The 26,109-nt window shown below is 46.3% G+C and overlaps 2 protein-coding genes across 3 annotated transcripts in view; both read left to right on the top strand.

Annotated features, from left to right (window-relative positions):
* The first annotated feature begins 393 nt into the window (after positions 1-393).
* Positions 394-13,698, top strand: LOC129833005 (116 kDa U5 small nuclear ribonucleoprotein component). The gene is made up of 26 exons (XM_055897213.1): positions 394-525; positions 1,048-1,160; positions 1,298-1,460; positions 1,586-1,664; positions 1,778-1,853; positions 1,968-2,033; positions 2,190-2,225; positions 2,325-2,415; positions 2,644-2,726; positions 2,920-3,086; positions 3,345-3,469; positions 3,659-3,722; positions 3,804-3,894; positions 4,123-4,258; positions 4,626-4,753; positions 5,136-5,329; positions 6,425-6,779; positions 6,937-7,019; positions 7,325-7,411; positions 7,829-7,955; positions 8,468-8,555; positions 10,053-10,171; positions 10,532-10,626; positions 10,814-10,967; positions 12,078-12,185; positions 12,314-13,698. Exons 2-26 carry the CDS (start codon positions 1,059-1,061, stop codon positions 12,407-12,409), a joined length of 2,913 nt encoding a protein of 970 aa, XP_055753188.1. The 5' UTR covers positions 394-525; positions 1,048-1,058; the 3' UTR covers positions 12,410-13,698.
* Positions 13,699-15,565: 1,867 nt separating this feature from the next.
* The window catches only part of LOC129833007 (gap junction gamma-1 protein-like), a 66,585-nt gene continuing 56,041 nt past the window's right edge, over positions 15,566-26,109 (top strand). Inside the window, exon 1 of one of the 2 annotated variants that reach the window (XM_055897219.1) lies at positions 15,566-17,205. The gene's annotated coding sequence lies outside the window, so the exon portion shown is untranslated. Of the gene's footprint in view, positions 17,206-17,250; positions 18,364-26,109 lie in introns of those variants that run through there. The other variant, XM_055897218.1, reaches the window with a different exon arrangement.

Raw genomic sequence — 26,109 nt, 5'->3', positions numbered from 1 at the left:
GTTTCATTAGCTGTTGTACAATAGGATCCAAAATATAAGAAAACATACATTTGAGTGCACTGGGCTTGTATAACATAAACCTACAAATCCATCTAACACAGATACTGCCTTTCAGTACACAAATATCGATCCTGGGTCATCTCGCTTGTTGTTCGTGTAAAATATGCGCCTGCACATAAAATGTCGCCTAGACTCGAGACTTCGCGCGCATGAACAGTTTCTTCCAAATATATTAGTAAATAAAATATCTGTGGACTGTAAATGTTATATTATTTATCTAAAACAAATCACTATATATATTGTTTTTATATAATTTTGTTATGCATTTGTACTTTTACAATAACGTACAATCAGGCAATGTGAAGATAGTCTACATTTGTGCGTCACCTACGCTCGACGTGCGTTTACATTGAGGGGTCCTACATGTGCCTGGTTTGGAAACGAGAGAAAAACATTGTGATTAGTTCAAATAATTAGGAAAATAGCGATACAAATTTGAAACTACCGCTCGTTTTGCACATAAAGGTAACGTTAAGTGTTTTTGTGCTGATATATTATCCAGAACAAGGTATCTACTTTATTGTAGAAAAGCGAAACATCATCCACCACAACGCAGCCTGGACGTTGGTTAGGGATGTCATTCATTCCCTATATAACCGCTATGGCTAACTAGCTAGCGATCCCACCAAAACATTGCTAACTAGCTAAGAGATTATTGTAACTACTAGATATCTGTATTACAAAGTTGCACATTTTAGGCGTTTTTTAAAGTGACCCATTGTTTTTGAGGTGAGGTGTGAGTTTGATGGGTTTCCTTTTCATTATTTTCTCAACTTACCCGCCAATGCATGTCTATCTAGCTAACATTAACGTGTAGGTGTGTGCGTATGTACCTGAAACGTTATACATGAACATCTGAACTAATTGCAGAGTTAAAGTAGACCACATTCATTGGTTTGTAGCAGGTACTCTTTGCAGAAGGATAAATCACGTGGGTGTGTGTGATGCAATTTTAATGCGAATCCATCATGTTTTCCTCTTACCCAGTCCCTTTCACAATGGAGACGGACCTGTATGACGAGTTTGGGAACTACATTGGGCCAGAACTAGACTCTGACGAGGATGATGATCTGGAGGCAGATGACAGAGATGTGGATGAGGTTTGTTTACTGAAATCAACAGACAGCGTAGACGTTAATGCACATTACAATGCAGTCTAACATAGAAATTAAGTAGGTGTGTTTATAATGTTTGGTCAATTCATGACATGCTTGTTTCCCCCTCTGCTTTTGTGAAGGCTGATGAGGATGATGATGATGAGCCGGCTGATGCTGATGAAGATGTCCCAGGAATGGAGGTAGTTCTGCACGAGGATAAGAAATACTATCCTACAGCAGAGGAAGTGTACGGGCCGGAGGTGGAAACTTTAGTCCAGGAAGAGGATGCGCAGCCCCTCACAGGTCAGACACCACACACACACACACACACACACACAGTTTCACTAATACACACTTAAGCACATGGCTGCGTTAATTCAGATACGATAGTGATAAACTGATTCACATGTTCTCTCCATCCCCATCAGAACCCATCATCAAGCCTGTAAGGAACAAGCAGTTCACTCTGATGGAACAGGAGCTACCTTCCACTGTTTATGACATGGAGTAAGTCATTGACCGTTCACCAGTTTGACTGTTGTAAACTAGACCTGCGTCTGTCTGTCTCTGTCTTCTCACAGAAGGTCAATGTTTAACCCCACCTCTCCTCCTCTGCGCAGGTTCCTGGCTGACCTAATGGACAGTCCCGAGCTGATCCGTAACGTCACCCTGTGTGGCCACCTGCATCACGGCAAGGTCAAACACTCAGCAATTGACCCGCTTTAGAGCCAGACCTGGCTGGATCATGGATGTCAGTAGCTAGGTTGTTCCCGTTATTGTGATTTTAATGGATTTGTTTCTTGTCTGCAGACGTGTTTCGTGGACTGCCTGATTGAACAGACACACCCAGAGATCAGGAAGAGAGATGACATGGATGTGAGTTTACTCTCCAACTTGACTAAACTGCCCCAAAGTTGCTGCTCTCCTTTCATCCTAATTTGGAGGAAATCCTCTAACCAGTTGTAATCTGAAATACTCTGTGTATACTGTAAGTGAGCCATTAATTCACTGCATTTTCCCGTGGTATTTCAGCTCCGTTACACAGATATCCTCTTCACTGAGCAGGAGGTAAGTTGTTATTGTATTCAGAGCTATGACAAGTTCTTGCAGAATTGTGCGTCTCCCATATAAGTGCATTGTGCTGACTCCTATGTGGTGCCTCCACAGCGAGGGGTTGGTATCAAGAGCACCCCCGTCACAATGGTTCTTCCAGACTCCAGAGGCAAATCCTTCCTCTTCAACATCATGGACACACCAGGTATGCAAATAAAAATCAAATCCAATGTTATTGGTTACATATACATATTTAGCAGATGTTATTGCGGGTGTAGCAAAATGCTTGTGTTCCTAGGAAACGTAGGGGAGATTAAAAGAGTAATCAAGGGGCGGTTGATTGATTGTAATTTCCCACCTCACGGCGTGTGATGTTAGGTCAGCTGCTTTAGAAAGGCAGAGCGGGACCTCATACCCTTTGTCATCCCTGCAGGCCACGTCAACTTTTCGGATGAGGTGACCGCAGGTATCCGACTCTCCGACGGCATCGTGCTTTTCATCGACGCAGCAGAAGGCGTGAGTCCTCTTTTTTCTTTTTAGTTCAAATCCACATTCACCATCTCTCTATCTTGTGTCGCACTTCTATTATCAGACTTTGCTGCTGTCTGGCCTAAAGACGCAGGCTTTTGTGTTTCCATCTGAGGCCTGGCCCCAGTAAGTCAAATGTACCAGTCCCAACCCAGGCCTCTGCTCCCCTGTGTGTCTTTAGGTGATGTTGAACACAGAGCGTCTGATCAAGCACGCAGTCCAGGAGCGTCTGGCCGTCACCATCTGCATCAACAAGGTGGACCGCCTCATCGTGGAGCTCAAGCTGCCCCCGACAGACGCCTACTACAAGCTACGCCACATAGTGGACGAGGTCAACGCCATGCTCAGGTACTGATGCGGGGAGGGCCTGGTAACCATGGCTACGGGGCTGACACTGAGGGGTGCGGTGGAAAGGAAATATCGACTGATTTCAGATGAGATTACGACGAGTAGCAAGCAGAGCACAGAGCATTTGTAAAGACGATTCCATTGCAGAGGGAAACCATGAATGTAAAAACAAAACTACTAGCATTGAGATTAGCCTGTTGTGGTATAGTGTTCCAGTGCGTGTCATTGACTGTGGCTCCACTCTCCCCTTTCCCTCAGCACCTACTCCACAGATGAGAACCTGGTGGTGTCTCCTCTCCTGGGGAACGTGTGTTTCGCCAGCTCTCAGTACTGCGTTTGCTTCACCCTGGGCTCCTTCGCCAAGATCTACTCTGACACCTACGGTGAGACCCTCCCCCCCCTAGTTCCACACAGTGTTCCACTCACACTGGTCACTTTCTCCCACACCTTTTGATATGTGTAACTGTAAACGCATCTCTGACATGACTAGACCTGGTTGGTTCTCGTTTTAACCCTACGAATAACTGTTAGAAAATGACAACTGTCGTTAACACTTCTCTCTGGTGTTGCAGGTAACATCAACTACACAGAGTTTGCCAAGAGGCTGTGGGGAGACATTTACTTCAACCCCAAAACGTAAGTGGTTTCCATTCAGGGTCATTTAGGCTTTTTGTCTGTAATGCACGACGATAACCCTGTTTTGTCTTCTCTCCTCAGACGCAGGTTCACTAAGAAAGCCCCCACCAGTAACACCCAGCGTAGCTTTGTGGAGTTTGTGTTGGAGCCTCTGTACAAGATCTTATCCCAGGTAAGACTCCTGTAACGCAGTCCTCTCTCCTAGATAGAAGACACATCTTATACGCTACAAAGCGTAGATGAGCGCTTTGGTGTAGACGTGTCTGTTCCCTGAAAAACACACTATTCCTATGAGCCCCAAAAAAAGAAACGGTGATTTTGCATCTCTGTCTCTCTCTCTCTCTCTCTCTCTCTCTCTCTGTGTCTCTCTCTCTGTCTCTCTCTTCCGCCCTCCCCCCAGGTGGTGGGTGACTGTGACACGTCTCTGCCTCGGGTGCTGGATGAGCTGGGCATCCACCTGGTCAAAGAGGAGCTGAAGCTCAACATCAGACCGCTACTCAGGCTGGTCTGTAAGCGCTTCTTTGGAGAGTTCACCGGTACGTACGCCCCCCCCCCCCCCCCCCCCCCCCCCCCCCCCCGTTTCCTCTCTGACCTCCACTGCCTCCTCATATACCGCTCAATAACTGTATCATGTTTAATCTTATTCACAGAGGTCATTTACAGTTGAGCCATGTTTGTCTTCTGCCGTTTAGAGAGGCTTAATTCTGTTGTTCGCGTTCTCGTCATCGGCTCTTACTGTACGTTTGCGTACAGGATGACTCGCTGTACGTGGTTACCGCTCTAGCCAGTGTCTGCCTACAGCCTTGGATAATCACTGGTATAATTGTACACAATGTTATGTTTCTGGTGAATGTGACAAACACGTTCATGTGAAGCCGAGCATGACCTCCCTGCCTCCTGCAGGCTTCGTGGACATGTGCGTGCAGCACATCCCCTCACCACAGGGGGGCGCCAAGAACAAGATAGAGCACAGCTACACTGGAGGACTGGACTCAGACCTGGGGGAGGCCATGGCAGAATGCGACCCTGATGTGAGTGTGGCGGATTGGGGAGAAACACAGGGGCTGTGGGTGAGAGGAGGCTCGAGAGAGACAGATGGCAGTTGGTTTCTAATAGGTGGAATCTGTTTTCAGTGTTAATCAATAGCCTCATTTGCAACTGGAATCGCAATTAAGCAAGCAAGCGGGCGATTGGAATTGACTGGGAGTGAAGAAATAAATCGATCACAAACATTCCAAATGCCCTTCAGAGATCCTCTAGCCAATATTGAAGGGAGAGGCTTGAGATGTAACAAATAGTTGCTCTGTTAGACAAGGTTAACTAAGCTTATCTATTTCCTTTTACCCTCTTTCCTCTCCCTTTATACCTTCTTTGTTGCTCGTTCTCTTTCCCCTCTTCTCTCCTCCCATCCAGGGTCCTCTGATGTGCCACACCACTAAGATGTACAGTACTGAGGACGGGGTGCAGTTCCATGCGTTCGGCCGGGTGCTGAGCGGTACCATCCAGGCGGGCCAGCCAGTCAAGGTGCTGGGAGAGAACTACACTCTGGAGGACGAGGAGGACTCGCAGGTCTGCACGGTGGGACGTCTCTGGATCAACGTCGCCAGGTAATGAGAGTCATTGTTAATGTGCCACCTCGGGGACACATCACTTGGCCTGCGTCCCAAATGGCACTCTATTCCGTACATGGTGCACTAATTTGGACCAGAGCTTAATGGGTCCTGGTCAAAAGTAACATGCTGACGAGACCGGACACGTCGCGTGCGCGAGCGTTGCAAAATAAATGTAGAAGTCCATGTTATTCAATTATTGCACCCACACTGCTTGCGTGCGCCAACGAGCGTCTGCGTTGCCAAGGGCTAAAATAGAACTCATTCCTATTTCTGATGCAGATCGCGATGCAAGTTGTGCCTCTCCCATCTCCTCATTGGTTTATAGAAGCAGGTACCCACGTGCCATCTCCTCATTGGTAATACCCACTTGGAGGGTTGAAAGACGAACAGTTTTGCCGGTCGTCGTGGTAATACTATGAAAGTTTAGATGCGATCACCATATAAGTTAAACGATGAAAAGGCCTGGAAGGAGGAGAGATGACTAGAAACGATTCGGTTGGCCGTTTTATGTGTGGATTAATTGGTGGAATAGAGGACCTTGTGCATTTCAGGTTAAATAACAACTCAATGTTTATATCCCAGGATAAATTAGCTACCAACAGCAAGCTAGCTAGCTAAATTGCCATACATGTTTACTGCTTTTCGACCTGTCCCCAAATGAATAATTGGTTCAGAGTTTTGATATTTTAACCTGCGTGTCGTGATCCCGTTTGGTGTGGGGGGACAAAATAAATGTATGCACGCGCGCAGCTGGTTTGGGTTCCGTGTAGCGTGCTATATAGGGAATAGGTGACCATTTGGGGCCAAGCATGAGTGTTTATTATAACAAGTTCATTAGTCTAATCCCTCTGTGTTTCTTCCCTAGTCTCTGGTCCTCTATTATTATAGTCATTTGTTGGGTGCTGATAATTGTCCTATTTCACATGTACAAGTGTGTATTATACACATGTGAATTGGAGATGTTTTTTTTTGCCTATCCCAACTCCCCCTGAGACGTCAATATATGTCATCTCTGTGTTCAGTATGAGATGTTGTCTGTCATTTACCCCAGCAGTTGTAGCTCAAGCCCCTTCACGTTCTAAATCACAGGTACCAGATAGAGGTGAACCGTGTGCCTGCCGGCAACTGGGTCCTGATCGAGGGCTGTGACCAGCCCATCGTCAAGACCGCCACCATCACCGAGCCCCGGGGGAACGAGGAGGCCCAGATCTTCCGGCCGCTCAAGTTCAACACGGCGTCTGTCATCAAGATCGCTGTGGAGCCAGTCAACCCGTCAGAGTTGCCCAAGATGTTGGACGGACTGCGGAAGGTCAATAAGAGCTACCCCTCCCTCACCACCAAGGTGGAGGAGTCAGGGGAACATGTGATCCTGGGCACTGGGGAACTCTACCTGGACTGTGTCATGCACGACCTGCGGAAGATGTACTCTGAGATCGACATCAAGGTGAGTTGTCGCTCCCTCGCGTGTCCCTTCACCCAATTGGAACAACAAACGAATCTTCCTGTATCGGGATTGTAACGTCTTAAACAAAATGCCCTTCATGTCTGGTGTTATTCCTTGATTGGTTTTCCAGTGCTGAATGTCTCCCTCTTTCTCCCAGGTGGCTGACCCCGTGGTGACCTTCTGTGAGACGGTAGTGGAGACGTCGTCTCTCAAGTGCTTTGCCGAGACGCCGAACAAGAAGTAAGCATCCACCATCATCTCCCATTGTGTCACCAGTGACCTAGCCTACAGTACACTAAACCACTAGTGTGGACTGTTTGCGTCCCAAATGGCACCCTATTTCCTTCTGTGGTGCACTACTTTTGACCAGCCTCCATAGGGCTCTGGTCGGACGCAGTGCACTATATAGGGAATAGGGTGTCCTATGGGGACGCACTCTGTTTCATGTTGAGGTTAGTGTGACGTGTCTAGACCAGCTGGATGGGTGACTTGAGTGCTGTGGCTGTTTGCCTGTGGGATTGACGGCTGTGCGTTTTGATTGACAGGAATAAGATCACCATGATTGCCGAGCCGCTGGAAAAAGGCCTGGCTGAGGACATAGAGAACGAGGTGGTGCAGATCACATGGAACAGGTACGGGACACACACACACACACCTGCACACCGCCTATTCATGCAAAGAGTTCACCTGCTGTATCCTCCTACCTGTCCACATGTCAGTGTCTCAACCCAAACAGACACCTGCCATCACAGAACACCTGTCTTGACCATACCTTGAGGCCTATCCTCCTATCCGCAGCTGTAGCTCAGTGTGTGTGTGTGTGTGTGTGTTTTGGAAGTGGGCAGTGTCCGGCCAGCTGTATGCTGCTCATCTGTGAACCCATCTGGGCCTGGCATTGCCAACGTGAGCCACGGTGCCAAGGCAGTGACACACTTTAACTTGACTTGATTAAACAAACTCTGTCCCCTCTGTTCCTCTTCCTGTCACCCCCACCCCACATCGCCATGGACGCCACTCACTAATCCATCCTGTTTAATCTCTGGTTCCAGGAAGAAGCTGGGGGAGTTTTTCCAGACCAAGTATGACTGGGATCTGCTGGCTGCCAGGTCTATCTGGGCCTTTGGGCCCGACACCACCGGGCCTAACATCCTGGTAGATGACACCCTGCCTTCTGAGGTGAGACCAGGGCTCTGGGGATGGGCTAGGGGTGGTGTTGAGGGCTGGTGGTCTTGGGGTCATCCTGGGCTGAGGTGGGTTGGGCAGGCTAGGGCTCTGGGGTCAGCCTGTCTCTAGGCCAAACTGTAAACAGACGGAGTGCGTGTTGGAGTGGTTCAGATTGACTGCTCTCTAGCAGACGTGTGAAAATGCATCGATGGATGTGTCAGTGTGTTTGGCCCTCTGACACCGGTGTGACCGTGGTGACATTGACCCATTGAGTGGCACGGACAGCAGTGCCCGGTTATCGAGCGCAACCACCTCTGTCTTTTTAGTGTTATGCCACCTGGAAGTCAAGGGAATATTATGATCAATGAGAACAATCAATCTCTCCATAGTGATCTTTGATTATGACACCGAATCACACTGTAGGGTGTATTGAAGGCGATTTTGTGTCCACTTGTATTCAGACACGTGTAGCTTTGCATGAAGGATTTGTCTCCAGGTAGTTGACGGTGTGTCGTTGTGTGCAGGTGGACAAGGCTCTGCTGGGCTCTGTTAAGGACAGCATCGTCCAGGGCTTCCAGTGGGGCACCAGGGAGGGGCCTCTGTGTGACGAACGTAAGTGTCTTACCACTCTTTATCACTCACAATCACCTGACAGATGAACTCAGCAAAAAAAAGAAACGGTCCCTTTTTTCAGGACCCTGTCTTTCAAAGATAATTTGTAAAAATCCGAATAACTTCACAGATCTTCATTTGTAAAGGGTTTAAACACTGTTTATTATGCTTGTTCAATGAACCGTAAACAATGAATGAACATGCACCTGTGGAACGGTCGTTAAGTCACTAACAGCTTACAGACGGTAGGCAATTAAGGTCACAGTTATGAAAACTTAGGACACTAAAGAGGCCTTCCTACTGACTCTGGAAAAATACCAAAATAAAGACGCCCAGGGTCCCTGCTCATCTGTGTGAACGTGCCTTAGGCATGCTGCAAGGAGGCATGAGAACTGCAGATGTGGCCAGGGCAATAAATTGCAATGTCCGTACTGTGAGACGCCTAAGACAGATTTACAGGGAGACAGGACGGACAGCTGATCGTCCTCGCAGTGGCAGACCATGTGTAACAACACCTGCGCATGATCGGTACATCCGAACATCACACCTGCGGGACAGGTACAGGATGGCAACAACAACTGCCCGAGTTACACCAGGAACGCACAATCCCTCCATCAGACTGTCCAAAATAGGCTGAGAGAGGCTGGACTGAGGGCTTGTAGGCCTGTTGTAAGGTAGGTTCTCACCAGACATCACCGGCAACAACGTTGCCTATGGCACAAACCCACCGTCGCTGGACCAGGCAGGACTGGCAAAAAGTGCTCTTCACTGACGAGCCGCGGTTTTGTCTCACCAGGGGTGATGGTCGGATTTGCGTTTATCGTCGAAGGAATGAGCGTTACACCGAGGCCTGTTCTCTGGAGCGGGATCGATTTGGAGGTGGAGGGTCCGTCATGGTCTGGTACGGTGTGTCACAGCATCATCGGACTGAGCTTGTTGTCATTGCAGGCAATCTCAACGCTGTGCGTTACAGGGAAGACATCCTCCTCCCTCATGTGGTACCCTTCCCGCAGGCTCATCCTGACATGACTCTCCAGCATGACAATGCCACCACGAACAGAACGAGCAGTATGGCTGATTTCCTGCAAGACAGGAATGTCAGTGTTCTGCCATGGCCAGCAAAGAGCCCGGATCTCAATCCCGTTGAGCACATCTGGGACCTGTTGGATCAGAGGATGAGGGCTAGGGCCATTCCCCCCCAGAAATATCCGGGAACTTGCAGGTGCCTTGGTGGAAGAGTGGGGTAACATCTCACAGCAAGAACTGGCAAATCTGGTGCAGTCCATGAGGAGGAGATGCACTGCAGTACTTAATGCAGCTGGTGGCAACACCAGATACTGACTTTTGATTTTGACCTCCATTTGTTCAGGGACACATTATTCCATTTCTGTTAGTCACATTTCTGTGGAACTTGTTCATACAAATATTTACACATGTTAAGTTAGCTGAAAATAAACGAAGTTGACAGTGAGAGGAGTTTATATGTCCCCTCCCTAGCTATCAGAAACGTGAAGTTTAAGATCCTGGATGCGGTCATAGCGCAGGAGCCTCTACACAGAGGAGGAGGACAGGTCATCCCCACAGCCAGGAGAGTGGTGTACTCTGCCTTCCTCATGGTGAGATCATCCCCCTCTCTCCCTCACCTTCTCCTTTCTTCCATCTTTCATTAACTCTCGCTCCCTCTCTTGTTTCCTATCCTTTTTCTCCTGATTTTCTTTCTCCTGAGTTTCATTACCTTGATTGAAGCGCTGGACTTTCTCTTTTTTTTGTATTGACGTGTGATAGCTTCCCTCTTTCAAGGGTGTTCTCCTTTTTGGTTGGTTACTTGCATCCCTCCATCATTGCCCGCCTCTCAACTTCTCTTCTCTCTGACTTTCTCCGCGGTTCTTTCCTCCCCTGTCCCCTATCTTCTCTGTCTCTCCCTCCTGCCGTCCTCTGGTTCTCCTAATGGCTGTCCCGATTACTGTCCCTCCCAGGCCACCCCCAGGTTGATGGAGCCCTATTACTTTGTCGAGGTCCAGGCCCCAGCTGACTGTGTGTCTGCTGTGTACACAGTACTGGCCAGACGGAGGTGAGGCCCGCAAACCGCTAAATAACTATGTCTCCTCTGTACCATTCCAATTACCCCACCCGTAACTTCTTGACTGACATTTTTAAACCTTCACCTGGAAAGATGAACGTGGAAATATTGTGCTGATTGCTCAGATGTGGTGTTTTTTGTTATTTTCTTTGTTACAATTCTATCTGTTGTGCCGCAGAGGTCATGTGACCCAGGACGCCCCCATCCCCGGGTCTCCCCTCTACACCATCAAGGCCTTCATCCCAGCCATCGACTCGTTTGGCTTCGAGACTGACCTGAGAACACACACACAGGGCCAGGCCTTCTCCCTGTCCGTCTTCCACCACTGGCAGGTAGGATCACACGGACGGACACAATGATGCCAGAGTCACGAACCTCGTGCTCATGCCAGCCACTCTGAGTAAATTGGTTTGGATGCTGACTAGAAGGGTGTTGAGTCAGCAGCTATTGTGTACACTACAGTTGTCTCTGTCTCTCCCCCCCCCCCGTGTCGTGCGTCTCTCTCCCTCTCCTCTTTGACTGTGTCAGGCAAAATGAACTTGCTCCCGTCGCCCTCATTTTCCCCAGCCTGCTTCTCTCCTCTAGTCTTCCCCTCTTCTGTAAACTGAAACGCAGGCTGTTCCTCCTCTAGTAGCGTGATCATCGGCCCCCTCCCAGTGTGGTGTGACGCCGTTTAGCGGCCCCGCTCCATCTGTTCATTGGGCTGCAGACGCTCCATTGATTTCCCCCCCGTCCAATCTTTTACCCCCGCGGGCCTGGGGTTTTGTTACAGCACAGTCCTCGGATTTGTCCCAAATGGCACCCTACTCCCTATTTAGGCTAGTGCACAGATATTGACCAGGGCCCATAGGGCTAAATAGGGAGTAGGGTGCCATTTGGGATTGGAACGCAGCCCCACACGGAGGAGGGAGTGAGAGATTGCAGAGTTGGCGAAACAGCCCCTTGTCTGATTTGGGGCTGAGATTCCCCCCCTGCTCTCCCTCCGATAGGCATTTAACATTTACCCATGAAAACGGGATTGAGGTGTCGGTGAAGATGATAGGTTTAAGTAATCATTTTAAAACGCCATTCCACTCAGAACTAGATGTGCTAACGTCGCAGCAATGAAGAGCGCGACACGGAGACGGAGTGAAGTGACAAGGCGCTGCCGTGTTAGTTTTGGCTGGCTGTAGGTGACGGTAAATCCCCCTGACTCAGTGACATCGAGAACGCCGGCTAACTAGTAGAGAATGAATCACGTATTTGAGTGGCGAAACGTTATTAAGGACAGTGATGGTGACTGTTATAGGAGGCCTCTGCTCAGGTTTCAGCTTCTGTATGTCTAGTTGTCCGTGTGTTCCATAATGTGACGCCGTGGAATTTCTCAAACTGAAATTGTCCTTTGCACCCGTTTTCTTTTCAACCCTCGTCTGACCCCTGTTTCTTCTCTCCCCTCCCCCCAGATTGTCCCTGGTGACCCCCTGGACAAGAGCATCGTGATCAGGCCGCTGGAGCCCCAGCCTGCCCCTCACCTGGCCAGAGAGTTCATGATCAAGACCCGTCGGCGCAAGGTACGTATACTACCCACCCCCCCCCCCCCCCTCACCATGTCTGAGGGAAGGTGTGCCTTAATAAGTATGTACTATCGACCCGGCACATCACGACCATGTGACTGACCGACTCCCTGGTTTCCATGCAGGGTCTGAGTGAGGATGTGAGCATCAGCAAGTTCTTCGACGACCCTATGTTGTTGGAGCTGGCCAAGCAGGACGTGGTGCTCAACTACCCCATGTGAGGTGTCCGGAGACGGGGAGAGAACGCCCGGGGTGCTACCCTCCTCCACCAGCACCACAAGCAACATCCCCACACCACACTGTATGGGACTCAAAACCCCACTGAGGTGGGTGGACATTGTCACAGAGGGAAGCAGGGTCTGCCGGTTTAGTTTCCTGCCTTCATATTGGCGATTTTATGTGGACTTTGTGAACCAGGTGAGGTCACTTATCCTCGTCAATGACTTAAGTTAATCAATGAAGCACTCATGTGGAACCCGACAGACCCTGCAACCTCCTGTTAACTTTGCCCGCCCGTGCTCTCCTTCTAAGAGGGACTTTTTTTCTTATGATATAACGGCGTCTAAGGTTGTAGGGGTTGGCGTGATGTGGGATAGCAACGTGTCTGACACCCCTCGTCATCAGCGCAATGAATAATACTGCTGAGGTGTTTCCCCTCTCATCAATGTCTTGTGCTTATTTTTTTACATGTATAAATTCCCAAATATTTTGTAGGTGTGAGATGACTTGAAAGCAGGCTTGTGTGTGTGATTTTTTTTTTTTTTTTTTTTTTTTTTTAATGAAATTGGGTGTCTTAAGCCTGTTTTGAGTTAAAAAAAAAAAAATCTGCCTGTGAAATGAGTTTTATTTGGATCTATAACCAACTGAGGTAACTTTAGGTTCTTCACTTCCTTCCAGGTGTTTAGTTTGGTTCACATTCAGGGCCCTTTTTCTGAAGTTACTGTATATACGTCATGACCTTGGGGTGTTGCACCTGTATGTATATGGGCGGTGGTGTTCAGCAGAAGTGCGGAGCGTCGTGTTGAAGCACAGGCGTCCGTGTGAATGATTGGTATGTCTGTTTGGGGTGCTGTGTGGGCCGTGACTGATGGACAGGCCTCTGGATGGGGATAGGCAAGCACGGAAGATGGATGTCGGGACCAGGGTCACATGCACCACAAGTGTGCTGGAGAACAAAGCCTCTATCTTAGAGTGGGAGGAATCACAGAAAGTCTATCTCCTCAACTGTATTGGAGGTGTGGTGGCATGTTTTTGCTTTACCAAATGAGGAAAATTACAAACTACACACCAGCCAGAGTTATACTTAAACTACATCTTTAATAATAATAAGCTTTGCAATAGCCTTTGACTTTCAAGAATTCACTTTCTAATGAACCGTTGAAGTGACTACAGAAAAGTACAAAGATCACGAAACACCCCTCAACTTACATGACGAATCACAGATCTTAGGAACAGTTCACAAAGGTTAAGATTTGTATGAAAGATATCTATAAAACATACCAGACAGTTACTGCGGTGTCAACAGCTTTCATTGTAAAGACCAGTGTCTGGCCCCCTTAATCCAAAAGGGAACCATCTCTCCCTGGTACGGCATAGAACAGAACCATTAGCTCATGTTCTCTGGAATGCTCTTTAGGTTTAATCACCCAAAGACATCGTAAATCTCCTCTGTCAGTGCTATCTCATTGAGGCCCATCCTCAGTGGAACACACACACAATACTCTCTTCTTTCGAATAAAACAACCATTATAATGCAATACAAGCATTATAACATAATCTTGCAATTTTCCACGACAGTCAAAGGTCCCTCCCCTAGGACCTTCTTCTCCAGTGGGTTTTTGAGAAAGAATTGAGCACAGATTGAGAAAGGTAGCATGATGGGAGAATGAAGGTCAGACTGATGGTTTTATTGCTGACTGAGCCTCCTCCTTGGTGCCCTGATGATAAATGTTAGAGTAAGTATGAAGTCAATGATTCCCAATGCTTTTTCCACTGTGACCACTGTGACCAATTTGTACCAATTTGTAAGTCGCTCTGGATAAGAGCGTCTGCTAAATGACTTAAATGTAAATGTAAATGTGACCCAACTAAAGTCTGAGTGCACAAGGAATTGGCTCTGAGATACAAAATTTGGCAAAGACTCGTGACATATTTGCATAATAGCTTAAATATAACCACTCTAAGAGTAAGGAAGCAGGGCTTGTTTCAGTACACTTGACTAATAATGGATTATTCCCTTGTTTTGATGACTTGGTGTGTGGTTAACTCTGGCTGTCACACCTAGAGACCTCTGACATCTCAGCTGTATGCCCATCACGATAACTCGAATGGACACGGAGACGCAGGGTGGGGGACGGGACTGGACCTGGAGGGTTAAAAAAAAGGTATTGGGTAGCTTTGACATTTTGACTGAATGTCAATCGTGAGAACTCTATGGGTTTGGTTTTCATTCGCTGAGACATCGGTACATGGAGATATGGGGACTGAGATATCTTCAGTGTGTTTAGTCATGTAAAACAAAAAATGTACCCCGGTCCCACACACTGTTGAATGTTCCAGCAGGTTATTAAAAGTCCAATGCAGCCATTTTTTATCTAAGGTATCAAATCATTTCTGGGTAACGATTAAGTGATTGTGTTAAATTAAAATGGTTAAAAAAATAAACATAGCTTCTTACCAAAGAGAAATTTCTCAAGCAAGAATTTTGCTAGGACTGTCTTGGAGGGGAACCTTTTTAACTAGCTGTTATTGGCAGAGAGGTTTGGACCCCTCTTACTTATTAGCCTATTAACTAATTTAATGTCACCTGGCAGGTCAGAATTCCATCCCACCAAAACAGGCTGAAATTTCAGCTGTTCTTTTCAAACAGCTCTTGCACTAAAAGGGCATTATCATAATTTTCACAATTTCACAGTATTATTCCAAACTCATAGTGTAGAAATAGATATAAAACATAAGGAAATCAGGTTTTTGACTGCACTGGGCCTTTAAATGCAACTTTATAAAGGTTTTATGACTTTACTTTTTGTATCTTGCACATGTAGCCCGTCCAATGTCGTCAGTGTCAAACACGGCATTTACAAGAGTCAGTTTGTTGCTATATAACCAAGTCCCCTCCCCTCCTTCGATGGCATCTGTTGTGACATTGTATATGATCAAATCCCTCTCCCACACTGCTGGTATGTCCTGTACAGTGTGTGAATGTGTCTTTTAACCCTCTGCAGTGGTCCCATCTCTCTCCCTACCCCGTGTTGGCTGGCGTGAGTTGTGCTCGTGCGTGGCCCTGGGCAGCGGGGCGGATGGCAGCGGTTCCTGCCGGTCTGAATGCACGTCCCCTGAGCGCTCGCTGCAATCTGTGGACTCTGTTGTTAAGTATAAACGAGAGACACTAGAGACTGCTCTCTGCTATGGCCTGGCTGAGGGCACCCTCTCTCCTCTCATCTGTCTCTTTTCATCCTCCTTTTCATCTGCTCGATCGCTCCGCTTTTCCTCCCCGCTAGTCTTTCATCTCCTCGGTCTATTTTCTCCTACACCTCTTTCTCTTTCAGTCTCACCTCTACATCACAAGCAGTCACATACATTCCTCTCATGTCCACCTCCCAGCAGAAGACATATGCATGTCTACTGTGATAAGAAATGTAATAATATATATTATTTTCATTAGTTTGTTAGTGCGACCAACCACAGTACCGGTAGACTGAGCAGTGACTGGTGGCTAAATGCTAAATCTATTTCTCCCTTTAGCATGACTAGAGAGTGGTAGACAGTAGGTGGCTTGATGACAGAGCTGTATGTATACGTAGAGGTTATTTCCTAATCCTTTAATGGGGTGCAGGGTTTGTGGCTGCTCTGACCTCCCCTCCATCCTTCCCTTCCTGAATAGTCGGCACATGTCCTAGAGGCACACGGGGGCGCCATTGCTGCCTGGCCGGCCGGTCCGTGGCAAGTGGTGGTCCGGCAAGGTCGGAATACTGAACAAACAAAGGGAAAGGAAAAAAAACACATGACTGTGTGACTCCCTCACCCCTAGGGCACCTGAAGGACCCAAAACACTGAATCATCATCCTCCGATGATGAGAGATCACAGGATCTGTAGAGGTCATGCCACACTGCAGAACACAGCCAGCTAGGCAGGGAGAGTCGGGCTGGGGATGGCTGCACAGACACATGCCTGCCCGGAAAAGCGAGACAGGGGGTGGAGTACATTGGAACCACATTGAAGAATTAGGCCTCAAACTTAACTAGCCTGGTTTCAGTTAGCCAAATTAGCCATGTGTTCGCTGGCTTGAGGCTTCACACAAAGGCAGGTCAACACCAGACCCCACCTCTCTCAGTACTGAGCAGTTAGTTAGAGAATGGCATGGATGGATGGATGGATGGATGGATGGATGGATGGAGTGACTATGTTCCTTCCAGTATGGAGCAGGAGTGAGAATGTTAACTTTCTTTCCAGTGAATCAAGAATGGAAGATTTGACTCCATGGGATCATGATATGGAAGGTACTCTTTGGAACTTAATCTTCCCCTTGGTACACTGTTGTCTTGGGCCTGGCGGTGGAGATTGTCAATTACACACTGCATTATGGGTCATCCAACAGAGTGAAGTCATCAAAGTCGTATTGGGATCCCAACTTTCCTCTCTCCTCGGGCTCTTGGTGTTGAGCAGCAGCAACTGAACAGAACTAACGAGTGTAAACCTGGCATCAGCCTCTTCTCTGGGCGCCCTCACAGGCAGAGCCCAGACCCAACCAATCCTGTCAAGCCTGTCCTGATTTGACAGGCGCTATAACTATGGAGAGAGGATGAGGGACTGCCACTGGTCACAGCGGGAACCCGGTTCCGTTGTCACTCTCCGTTTCATTGCCCCAAGGTTATGTCAAAAAGGACCTGCATTGTTCTACTGTTGTTACTTTCCGTGTCTCTTCCCGCGCTTCTCAGTGATGGATGTAGAAAACGTGTTGTCAGCGCAACAGCTCCTTTCATAAGAAACGTAAGTCTTACATCAGCCATTTTTAGGGTAAGTACAGTCAATTCGATTTTGAATTAGCTATTGAGGCAATGTTAACATTCTATGGGTTTATGAGTTAATAGGGAATTAGATGGTGATTGGGTTACTCTAACATAAAATCTAACATTTAATTTGGAGAAAAAATAGCTAGAGGTTATGACAATATTGTTCACTTTGTTTTTTTGCACTTCTAATTCTGCAGACAGTTCAAGGTAAGGTTAAGTTTTACACAATTGAATTTGTTCAATTGAAATGTTCCCTCCCCCAGTTATAGCTCGTATGTTTAAATGGTTATCTGTTAATGCAAAGGAATTGGCTCCGCGATGTTGTGTATGATGAGTTCCAAAATGTGTACAATCCAAGCAAGACGCGTAAACTGACGGGCACGCGCACTGTCAAAGATGCGCAACATCCCACCGTTCTTTCGCATCACATCGACACCACTGCGCTTCTGACAGAAAATCGAGCTGTCACTCTCCGGTGTCGTCGTATCTTCAACCAAAACGTGTCACCTCGAAGTCTAGTCAGCGACTATTCCATGCCAAATGGTGAACAAACGCCCGCCTGCCATAATAAATACGTGAGGAGAAGTCACTGTCGGATTGAGGTGGATTAGACCAGCTGAAATCACTTGCACAAAACATCAACTCTCTGGTTTTCCGACGATGAACCGATCCATGAAGGGACAATAAGATGTGAGCGATTCGTGGCTTTGTTCGAAATGTAGAATTGCGGCAAGCCAATTCAGCGACAGACATGTACAAAATAACGATTGCTCTCAATAATTTGTCTGAGAAGATGATGCTAGTGTTCCATATGCAAAGAAGCCTTTAGAGCCGAGAATAATAGGCTACCAAAATGACAAGACTGTTCTGGAATGCGCTCATTGGGATTTTGGCATGCATTTTACGCAGCAGAGAACTTCGCTTTAATCGACGTACTCGTATCACGAGATAATACTAGTTATCCTCGGAACATGGACAACGAATGCACAAGCCTTCCCTGATGTGATGAGATACTCTTCAAGTTCACTTGCGATTTGGAGCCAACGATATCAACACCGACAAATTCAATTTTGGACTGTGTGTAAAGCCAGAACCGACAAATAATTTCACGGGAACACCGTATCTACTGTATATTAAAGCATCTTCACAGACTCGCATAGCGGTAAGAATTTCTACCATATTCAATAATGATACTGCTCTTTATTTGCCTATTCATTGTCTGCACGAGGTTGTGTTCCGTAGTGCGTGTTGGTTAGCCTTGGGTAACTAATGCGCCTTTGCAACAATGGCAAATCGAATGCACATTTTTGCATTGGCTATTTTTTTCATAATTTGTGATATACATTTTGCATTGCCTGTTTCACCGTTATGTTGCCTACAGGCCTACTGTACGTTAATATTACCAGGAGGGCAACTCTCAGCCGACCACACCGGCATGCACATGTGATCGGAGAGGCGGATTGTGCGACGTCAATCTATTGTGTGCGTGCAATCCGTTTGTCCATCTCAAATGAATAGTCTACTACTGGTTAATTGTATATATGGTTATTTAAAATAAGTGTATTGGTTTACTGTACATGTCAACATGCACTTCATTAGCCTATCCTTTGTTACAGAATATTGACAGTTGTCATGTTGGATGATCTTTTGTAGTATGCCTTTAATTTAAATGTATATAGCCTTTAGGAACTAGTGCTTGTCTACTACATAGATTCATTAACGATAATGTGCAGTGCGCTCAATGAATGGGATTAGCAAGCGTGCCTTAGCCACAGTCGATGAGTTGGGGACAATAGGCTCTGGAGCGTTAGCGATTGTTCATGGTGTTTAGTATTTGCTACTGTGCATCTTTACACAATAAGACAACACACAAAGGAAATGTAGTTGTCAAGATGTACATATACCTTTTTAAAACGTTTTTTTTTTTTTTTTGAAAGGTTGTTAGGCTATTCAGAATATCTTAATGGTGTGTTTTTGTCTCATGCGAATATGGTAACATTAAACATGATTTATCCTTTCTTTTTTTATGACATTAGTATTATATAACAATTCAATTATTATACATGTTATTAGAGGCGCAAAGTGAGTCGTAGACAGTGGAAGACGCTATACCGTGATTTGCAGAAACGGCCTTCCTTCCCATAGCCAGCTATTCCATTTCTCTCCATTCTGTGGGTGTTGCTTCATTAACCACCTGATTCTCTAATCCATGCAAGTATTCATTTTGACCAACTTCCCTCTCCCAGGATATATTTAATTAATCTGTAACTGGTTCAGTCAGAGGCACTCCCATCACTTAATATGGTTAACCCAAGACATAGCCTGGATATTCCATTCTTATGTTACTGTAATGAGTTCCTGTTCCATTATTATGCACTTGAAATATACACTGAACAAAAAATATAAACACATCCTGTAAAGTGTTGGTCCCATGTTTCACGAGCAGAAATAAAAGATCCCAGAAATGTTCTATACACACAAAAGCGTATTTCTCTAAAATGTTGTCCAACTGTTAATGAGCACGTCTCCTTTGCCAAGAAGCTGATTAAACAGCATGATCATTCCACAGGTGCACCTTGTGCTGGGAACAATAAAAGGCCACTCTAAAATGTGCAGCTTTGTCACACAACCCGATGCCACGGATGTATCAAGTTTTGAGGGAGCGTGCAATTGGCGTGCTGAATGTCAACCTAAGCTGTTGCCAAATAGTTTAATGTTAATTTCTCTACCATAAGCCGCCTCCAACGTTGTTTTATAGAATTTGGTATTTCGTCCAACTGGCCTCACAACCGCAGACCACGTGTATGGGGTTGTGTGGGGGCGAGAGGTTTGCTGATGACAACGTTCTGAACAGAGTGCCCCAAGCTAAACACAATTGCATTTTATCAATGGCAATTTGAATGCAGACGAGATCCTGAGGCCCATTTGTCGTGCCATTCATCCGCCGCCATCACCTCATGTTTCATCATGATAATGCACAGCCCTATGTTGCAAGGATCTGTACACAATACATGGACGCTGAAAATGTCCCAGTTCTTCCATGGATTGCATACTCACCAGACATGTCACCCATTAAGCATGTTTGGAGAGCTCTGGATCGACGCGTACGACAGCGCTTTCCAGTTCCCGCCAGTATCCAGCAACTTCACACAGCCATTGAAGAGGAGTGGGACAACATTCCACCAACCACAATCAACAGCCTCATCAACTCTATGAGAATGAGATGTGAGGCAAATGGTGGTCACACCAGATACTGACTGGTTTTCTGATCCACGCCCCTACTTTTTTAAAGGTACTGTGTCTGTGACCAACAGATGCATATCTGTATTCCCAGTCATGTGAAATCCCTAGATTAGTGCCTAATTAATTTATTTCAATTTACTGATTTCCTTATATGAACTGTAACTCAGTAAAACCTTTGAAATTGTTGCATGTTGCGTTTATATTTTGGTTCAGTGTACATCCGGTATCTGTGTAGTATTTAACACGGACAGACTGGGATTAACTTCAATGTGTCACAATGACTTTGCACCAAGCTGCAGGAACACAATACAATGTCTGTCTACAAAATGCAGATCCATTTTACATAGCACAGAAAAAGCTCTAGTCATGAATCCTGCGTATTGGTTTGTATTAAATATGGATGATATCTATTTATTCTGTGTCTCCTCTTTGGTGAGATGACCATTGAGTCAACCCTTCATTCGCCCCTTTTCCCCAATATCTTCCTGTCCTCTCTGCTTTTAGATTTAGGTGTGTTTTGGCCTTTCTCTTCATTTCCTCCATGGGACTGTTGGACACATTTGTTAGGCAGTCTATCGCTGTCCCCCTCTACAACCACTGGACCAGCCCCCTTAATCCTGAGCTCTCATTTTAGTCCCTGGAGAGTGTGTGGGAGACCCGGCCACTGTAGGGATGAGGGGGGGGGGGGGGGGGGTCAGCAGGGAGACCAGCCTCTCTGGACCCAGTGCTGAGAGAGGGATGAGTAGCAGATTCTGTGTGGCAGCAGAAAAATGAACACCATCCCCTCCCCATCAGTATTATCATGACGGATGTGCTCTTCTCCTATATCCATTCAAAACACACAAATTGCTCTCTGTTGAATCATCTGTTGGGGATAACCACTGGGCCAGACTTATAGTGTAGAGAATAAAAAATAATGGATAAACGGATGGAATTAAATCATGGATATTAGAGTCTGCTAGGTGGTAGAAGAGAGGGATTCGTCTCCCCTTGAGTAATAGTGTAGAATGTAAAATAAATCATAGCTGTTGTAAAATAGTAGGCTAATCACGGACCTCAAAATGGTCAACTTCTGAATGATGGTGTACGCCGACGGACTGTATCTTGCAAAATATGTCCTGGAAATGTAGTGTGCTCTTTCAGAAAAGGATTTGAAATCCACCTTCTTTAAATAGTGAATGTCGTCGCAGAGGGTTCCTCACTCTCCGTCCAATTTTCTATCTGCATGGCACAAGAGCTGAAATGCCGAGGCATCATGTGCATATCCAGTATAGCGGATGTAAACACACCTCAGATTTAACCCTGGTCACACAGCACACAGACAGAGAAGACTGAGGCGTTGTGTCTGAAATGCAAATTCTTTAGACCCTCCATTTTCCTCTTGGCTAGTGCTTTTAGACTTGTCAAAAACAAAAAACTGAGAATAAATTTGAAGTAGAATGAAGGGCCCTGTTTAATCAAATTGTGTAAATGGTTGTTGTAAATTGGATTTGTTGCGTGGAACTAACCGACTTGGTCTGGTATGCAGTTTTGGCAAAATTTGAGTAACATATGTTCTTTCTTTGGTGGGGAGGGGGGCCTGTTTAACTGACCTGCCTAGTTAAGTAAAGGTAAGGAAATGTCTCTGGGTTTTAAGGTGGTTTATCTTGTGGAACAGTTATGGTATGAACATCTTGGCTATGGATTGAGCCGGTCTTGTGAAACTGTTTTGCTCTGGATGATGAGTCTTGCTAGTCTCTTAGAACTGTTTCAGTTTCCCGAAAGATATTGATACGATTCATTGAACACTTGACCACCATTTTGTGACACAAAGCACTCCTCTAGCCATTGACGGAAGGCCATAATGTGTGTGTGTTAAGGAAGCGAGTAGAGGATTTTTTTAAATGTGTGTGGGCAGTGTGTTAAAGGAAACTGCCTTTCTTGAGAAAGACTTTGACCTTGCTGTTTTTTTAAACAATTTTCTTTTTCTTCCAATTAATGTGTAAGATCAATGAGTGTGCACTACAACTACACACCTTCTTTGTTCTTGCTTGTTCTTAACACTGACACAGAAACGTGGTGGGGCGGCTGTAGTCCAAAACACAAGACTAACATCACTTTATTTGGCAGTCGTACACAAAAGGTCCAACTGAAATTTGACTTCTGCTTCATCCCAACCCTTTCCGAACATTCCAACAAAACTTCGCAGCGGGAGAGGGATCGTGTACTTGTCCTCATGACTCATGATGACTTGACGTCAGTCTGAGGAGAATGTCCCCTGAAGTCACCCCCCCCCCCCCCCTTAAAACGCAAATGTCCGTAGTTGGCATTCCACGTGTAACGATGAGTCTGTCATTTTGTTAAGCAACAGAAATGGATCACTTTCCTAACTAAGATAATCCGTATCGTCATGATTCATACACCATATTTATCAGGGCAATTTCTCGGGGGGGGGGGGGAGTCAACTGTGTCATTTGTTAAAATACGTGCACCCCTCAGATATTGAAGACTTGTAGACGGGCTTATATAGAGCCATGAATGTTCATCAGACCAGACGTCAGAAACTGTATATCAATGTTATAAAGGCCTGTAATGCAAAGGAAAATGTCTGTGTGTGGATGTGGGCGTGTGTGCATCCGTGCGTGCGAGCATCTGTGCGTGTGTGTGTACAGACTGTGATGTCTGGTTTACCTCAGTGTGTGCTCCTGAGGGGAGGTGAGCAGCACAGCAAAATGCATACAGCCATGAGACTCCTTCCCACTGGGAAAGTCACTGCTGAGCACGGAGATCCGCTCAGACACATGTGCCTCGTGTAACACACACACAGCGTCTCTCTCGCTCACACACCAACTCTCTCACACACACACACCGTCTCTCACACAATCTCACCGATTCGCACACACACGCACCCCGTCTCACACACACACGGGTTCACACACTGCTCATACACACGGAGACGTTTACGCGCCGTTCATCGTGGGACGTACATATTCACACGGATTTCTCAGTCTCATGAGTCAGGACACCGCGATGCGTTTACATACAAGCGCGGAGGAGACAACACGGGGCCGTAACGCGTGGCGACAGGTCTCATGCCGACTGCCCGCAAGTCACTAAAGGTGTGGGGCCAGGAAGCTAAAGGCTGGCTGCACTACACACAGTAGGAAGGAATGTACTTTAAACACAGAGACGCTGGTCATTCACTCAATGAAACTGAGATCTATGTGTGGGTGTGTGGACGTGGACGTTTGCGTGTGAGGTGCAGCTGTTGCTAGGGTGAAATATAACCAGGAGGGAGGATGCACAGTTACACTGTTCAAACATAATCGCACACTCAGTGCCGCTTGAATCGTATTATATTGAGAGACTCTGTATTTTGGCTCCTTAAACCAAAGCCTTTCTTCGCCTGCCTGAGTTCTGAGCTCTGTGGCTAATAAGTAGCTCTAGACTAGCACACACACACACACACACACACACACACACACACACACACACACACACACACACACACACACACACACACACAGAGAGTGTGATACTAAGGTGAAACACGCTGTGAAACACTGTGACAAATTATCAGCAGGTTGTCTCTGCTGTGGTGGAACACACAGAGAAAGCCCTTTCACACACAAACACACACACACACACACACACACACACACACACACACAATATCAGCACACACGCAAGGGTCATCTGCAGGGCGCAGAGACTGATGTGGTCGTCTATAAGAATCCAGTGGGGGATCTGTGTCACAGTGCTGTGCGGATTTGTCCAGCTGCCCTCACTGCTCATACCCAATTGGTTTAGCTGGGCCAGACGTGGCTGCATGAGCTCTGTCTCTCTGTGTCCTCGTCACCAGGAGAGGAGAGCTGAAGACAACAGCCAAGCTCAGGGGCCACCGCAGCAGAGACAACCTGTTACTCCCTGGCAGCCAGACACAGCTATACAGAGAGGGGAGGAAAGGCACAGAGAGGGAGAGGGAAAGGGAGACATTTTGTTTGATTCTTTGCTGACAGAATTATTTTTGCTTATTCACAGTATTCATTTATGTAAAATCTAAATGATCTTACATTTATGTCAAATCATAATAATCTTACAACGAATAGATGTGAATGAGCAGCGGAAAACATGTCTAGTCTGAAACCAACTCTGAGTTGTCCAAGAGAATACTTTCGGTCAATTGAGCATCTTTAAGGGTCTGCAGTACACACGACCAAAATGGAAGAGATCGAGAGACAATCTGGTACATGGTTATTTTTAGCCACTGCTACATGTGCAGTAAGGGTTATTTCTCTGAGACATCCCACTGCCTTTGGTCACGTAGCTGTCCATCCCATCTCCATATGGTGGATAGGCAAACAGGTGGCTAGATCTGCGAGATGGTAATTTATGTTAAATGGTTGAACAATCATGGTTAGTCAAGCATCACAGTAGTCCTTCACTTGCAAGATCTGATCAGACGGGTAAATTGTCTCCGATGGGCTGAAATATTCAAGAGGGATTTCTCCATTTATCCTGTGATCAGATCCCAGACGAATCACCGAACTGACGTTCTCCACAACTCTCCTCCCTGAAATAGGCTTCATCTATATGCTGATATGCCATTAGCTTTGTAAGCATGCATATTTTACTGGCCTGACTCGCTGTGGTGGGGTGGATCAGTTAGAAAATGACTATGTTATACTTGAAAGATATGGGTAGGGTTGTAGAGAATCGAAGGACCGTGAATGTGAAAAGAAACCTTAGGTGCTGGTTTAAGGCCGGAAGCAACCGCCACCGGCCTTAAGAACAACGACGAGGCGGATGTCCAGGTTAAGGGGAGTTTAATGGGAGGAGATGTCCACATTCATACACACATCACACACATCTGACCACCATTCAGTGAGAACGGACATGAATTGTGTCTGAAAATGATTGTGGTTCTGAAAAGAAAGGATAAATACATTTCGGCTGTAGCACTGATATAATGTGCATGACATGAAAGTACAAGCTAGGGTACAACACTGTAATAAGGCCTAGCATAAATTAACTAGTTAACAGGCCCCATAAACTAGTGGTCCTGTACATAAACAAAAATATAGCAAATATAGAAATGTCTACAGAATATAATTAGAATATAACCCAGATTATTAACCGGGTGGTTCAAGCCCTGAATGCTGATTGGCTGAAATCCGTGGTATATCAGACCGTATTCCACAGGTATTACACAAATGTACAATTTACTGGTCTAATTCCGTTGGTAACCCATTTATAATAGCAATAAGGCACCTCGGGGGGTTGTGGTATATGGCCAATATACCACGGCTAAGGGCTGTATCCAGGAACTCTGCATTGCGTCGTGCGTAAGAACAGCCATTAGCCGTGGTATATTGGCCATACACCACACCCCCTCTGGCTTTATTGCTGAATTATAGCATGAGCAATATACACTAATAATATAGCCTGTCACCATGCATGAGAAATGCAAACAAACGGCTAATGGCTAATAAGCATGCTAAATCCTAATGCATTCTGAATACAAATGCTAATGCTAGCACTCACGCAAATGGGAGAGCGCGAGCTAACTAACAAGCTCAACACATTATAATTATTGACAACAGATGCTACCTGGCTCCAAACCCACAAGACATAAAGATCTCTTGGCAGTTACGTTAAGCTGCAGTCACAATAGAACATCTAAACT

Source organism: Salvelinus fontinalis, chromosome 34 (assembly GCF_029448725.1).
Source record: "Salvelinus fontinalis isolate EN_2023a chromosome 34, ASM2944872v1, whole genome shotgun sequence".
NCBI classification, from domain to species: domain Eukaryota; kingdom Metazoa; phylum Chordata; class Actinopteri; order Salmoniformes; family Salmonidae; genus Salvelinus; species Salvelinus fontinalis.
Note: the sequence above shows the minus strand (reverse complement) of the source record. Positions and strands in the feature narration are given on the sequence as shown.

What these genes read in the sequence shown, in the direction of transcription:
- LOC129833005 (XM_055897213.1), top strand. Translation starts at nt 1,059, where the DNA reads ATGGAGACGGACCTGTATGACGAGTTTGGGAACTACATTGGGCCAGAA. An exon ending in GCCACCTGCATCACGGCAAG is followed by an intron (nt 1,854 to 1,967) that starts GTCAAACACTCA and finishes TCTTGTCTGCAG; the next exon opens with ACGTGTTTCGTGGACTGCCT. An exon ending in TCCTCTTCACTGAGCAGGAG is followed by an intron (nt 2,226 to 2,324) that starts GTAAGTTGTTAT and finishes GTGCCTCCACAG; the next exon opens with CGAGGGGTTGGTATCAAGAG.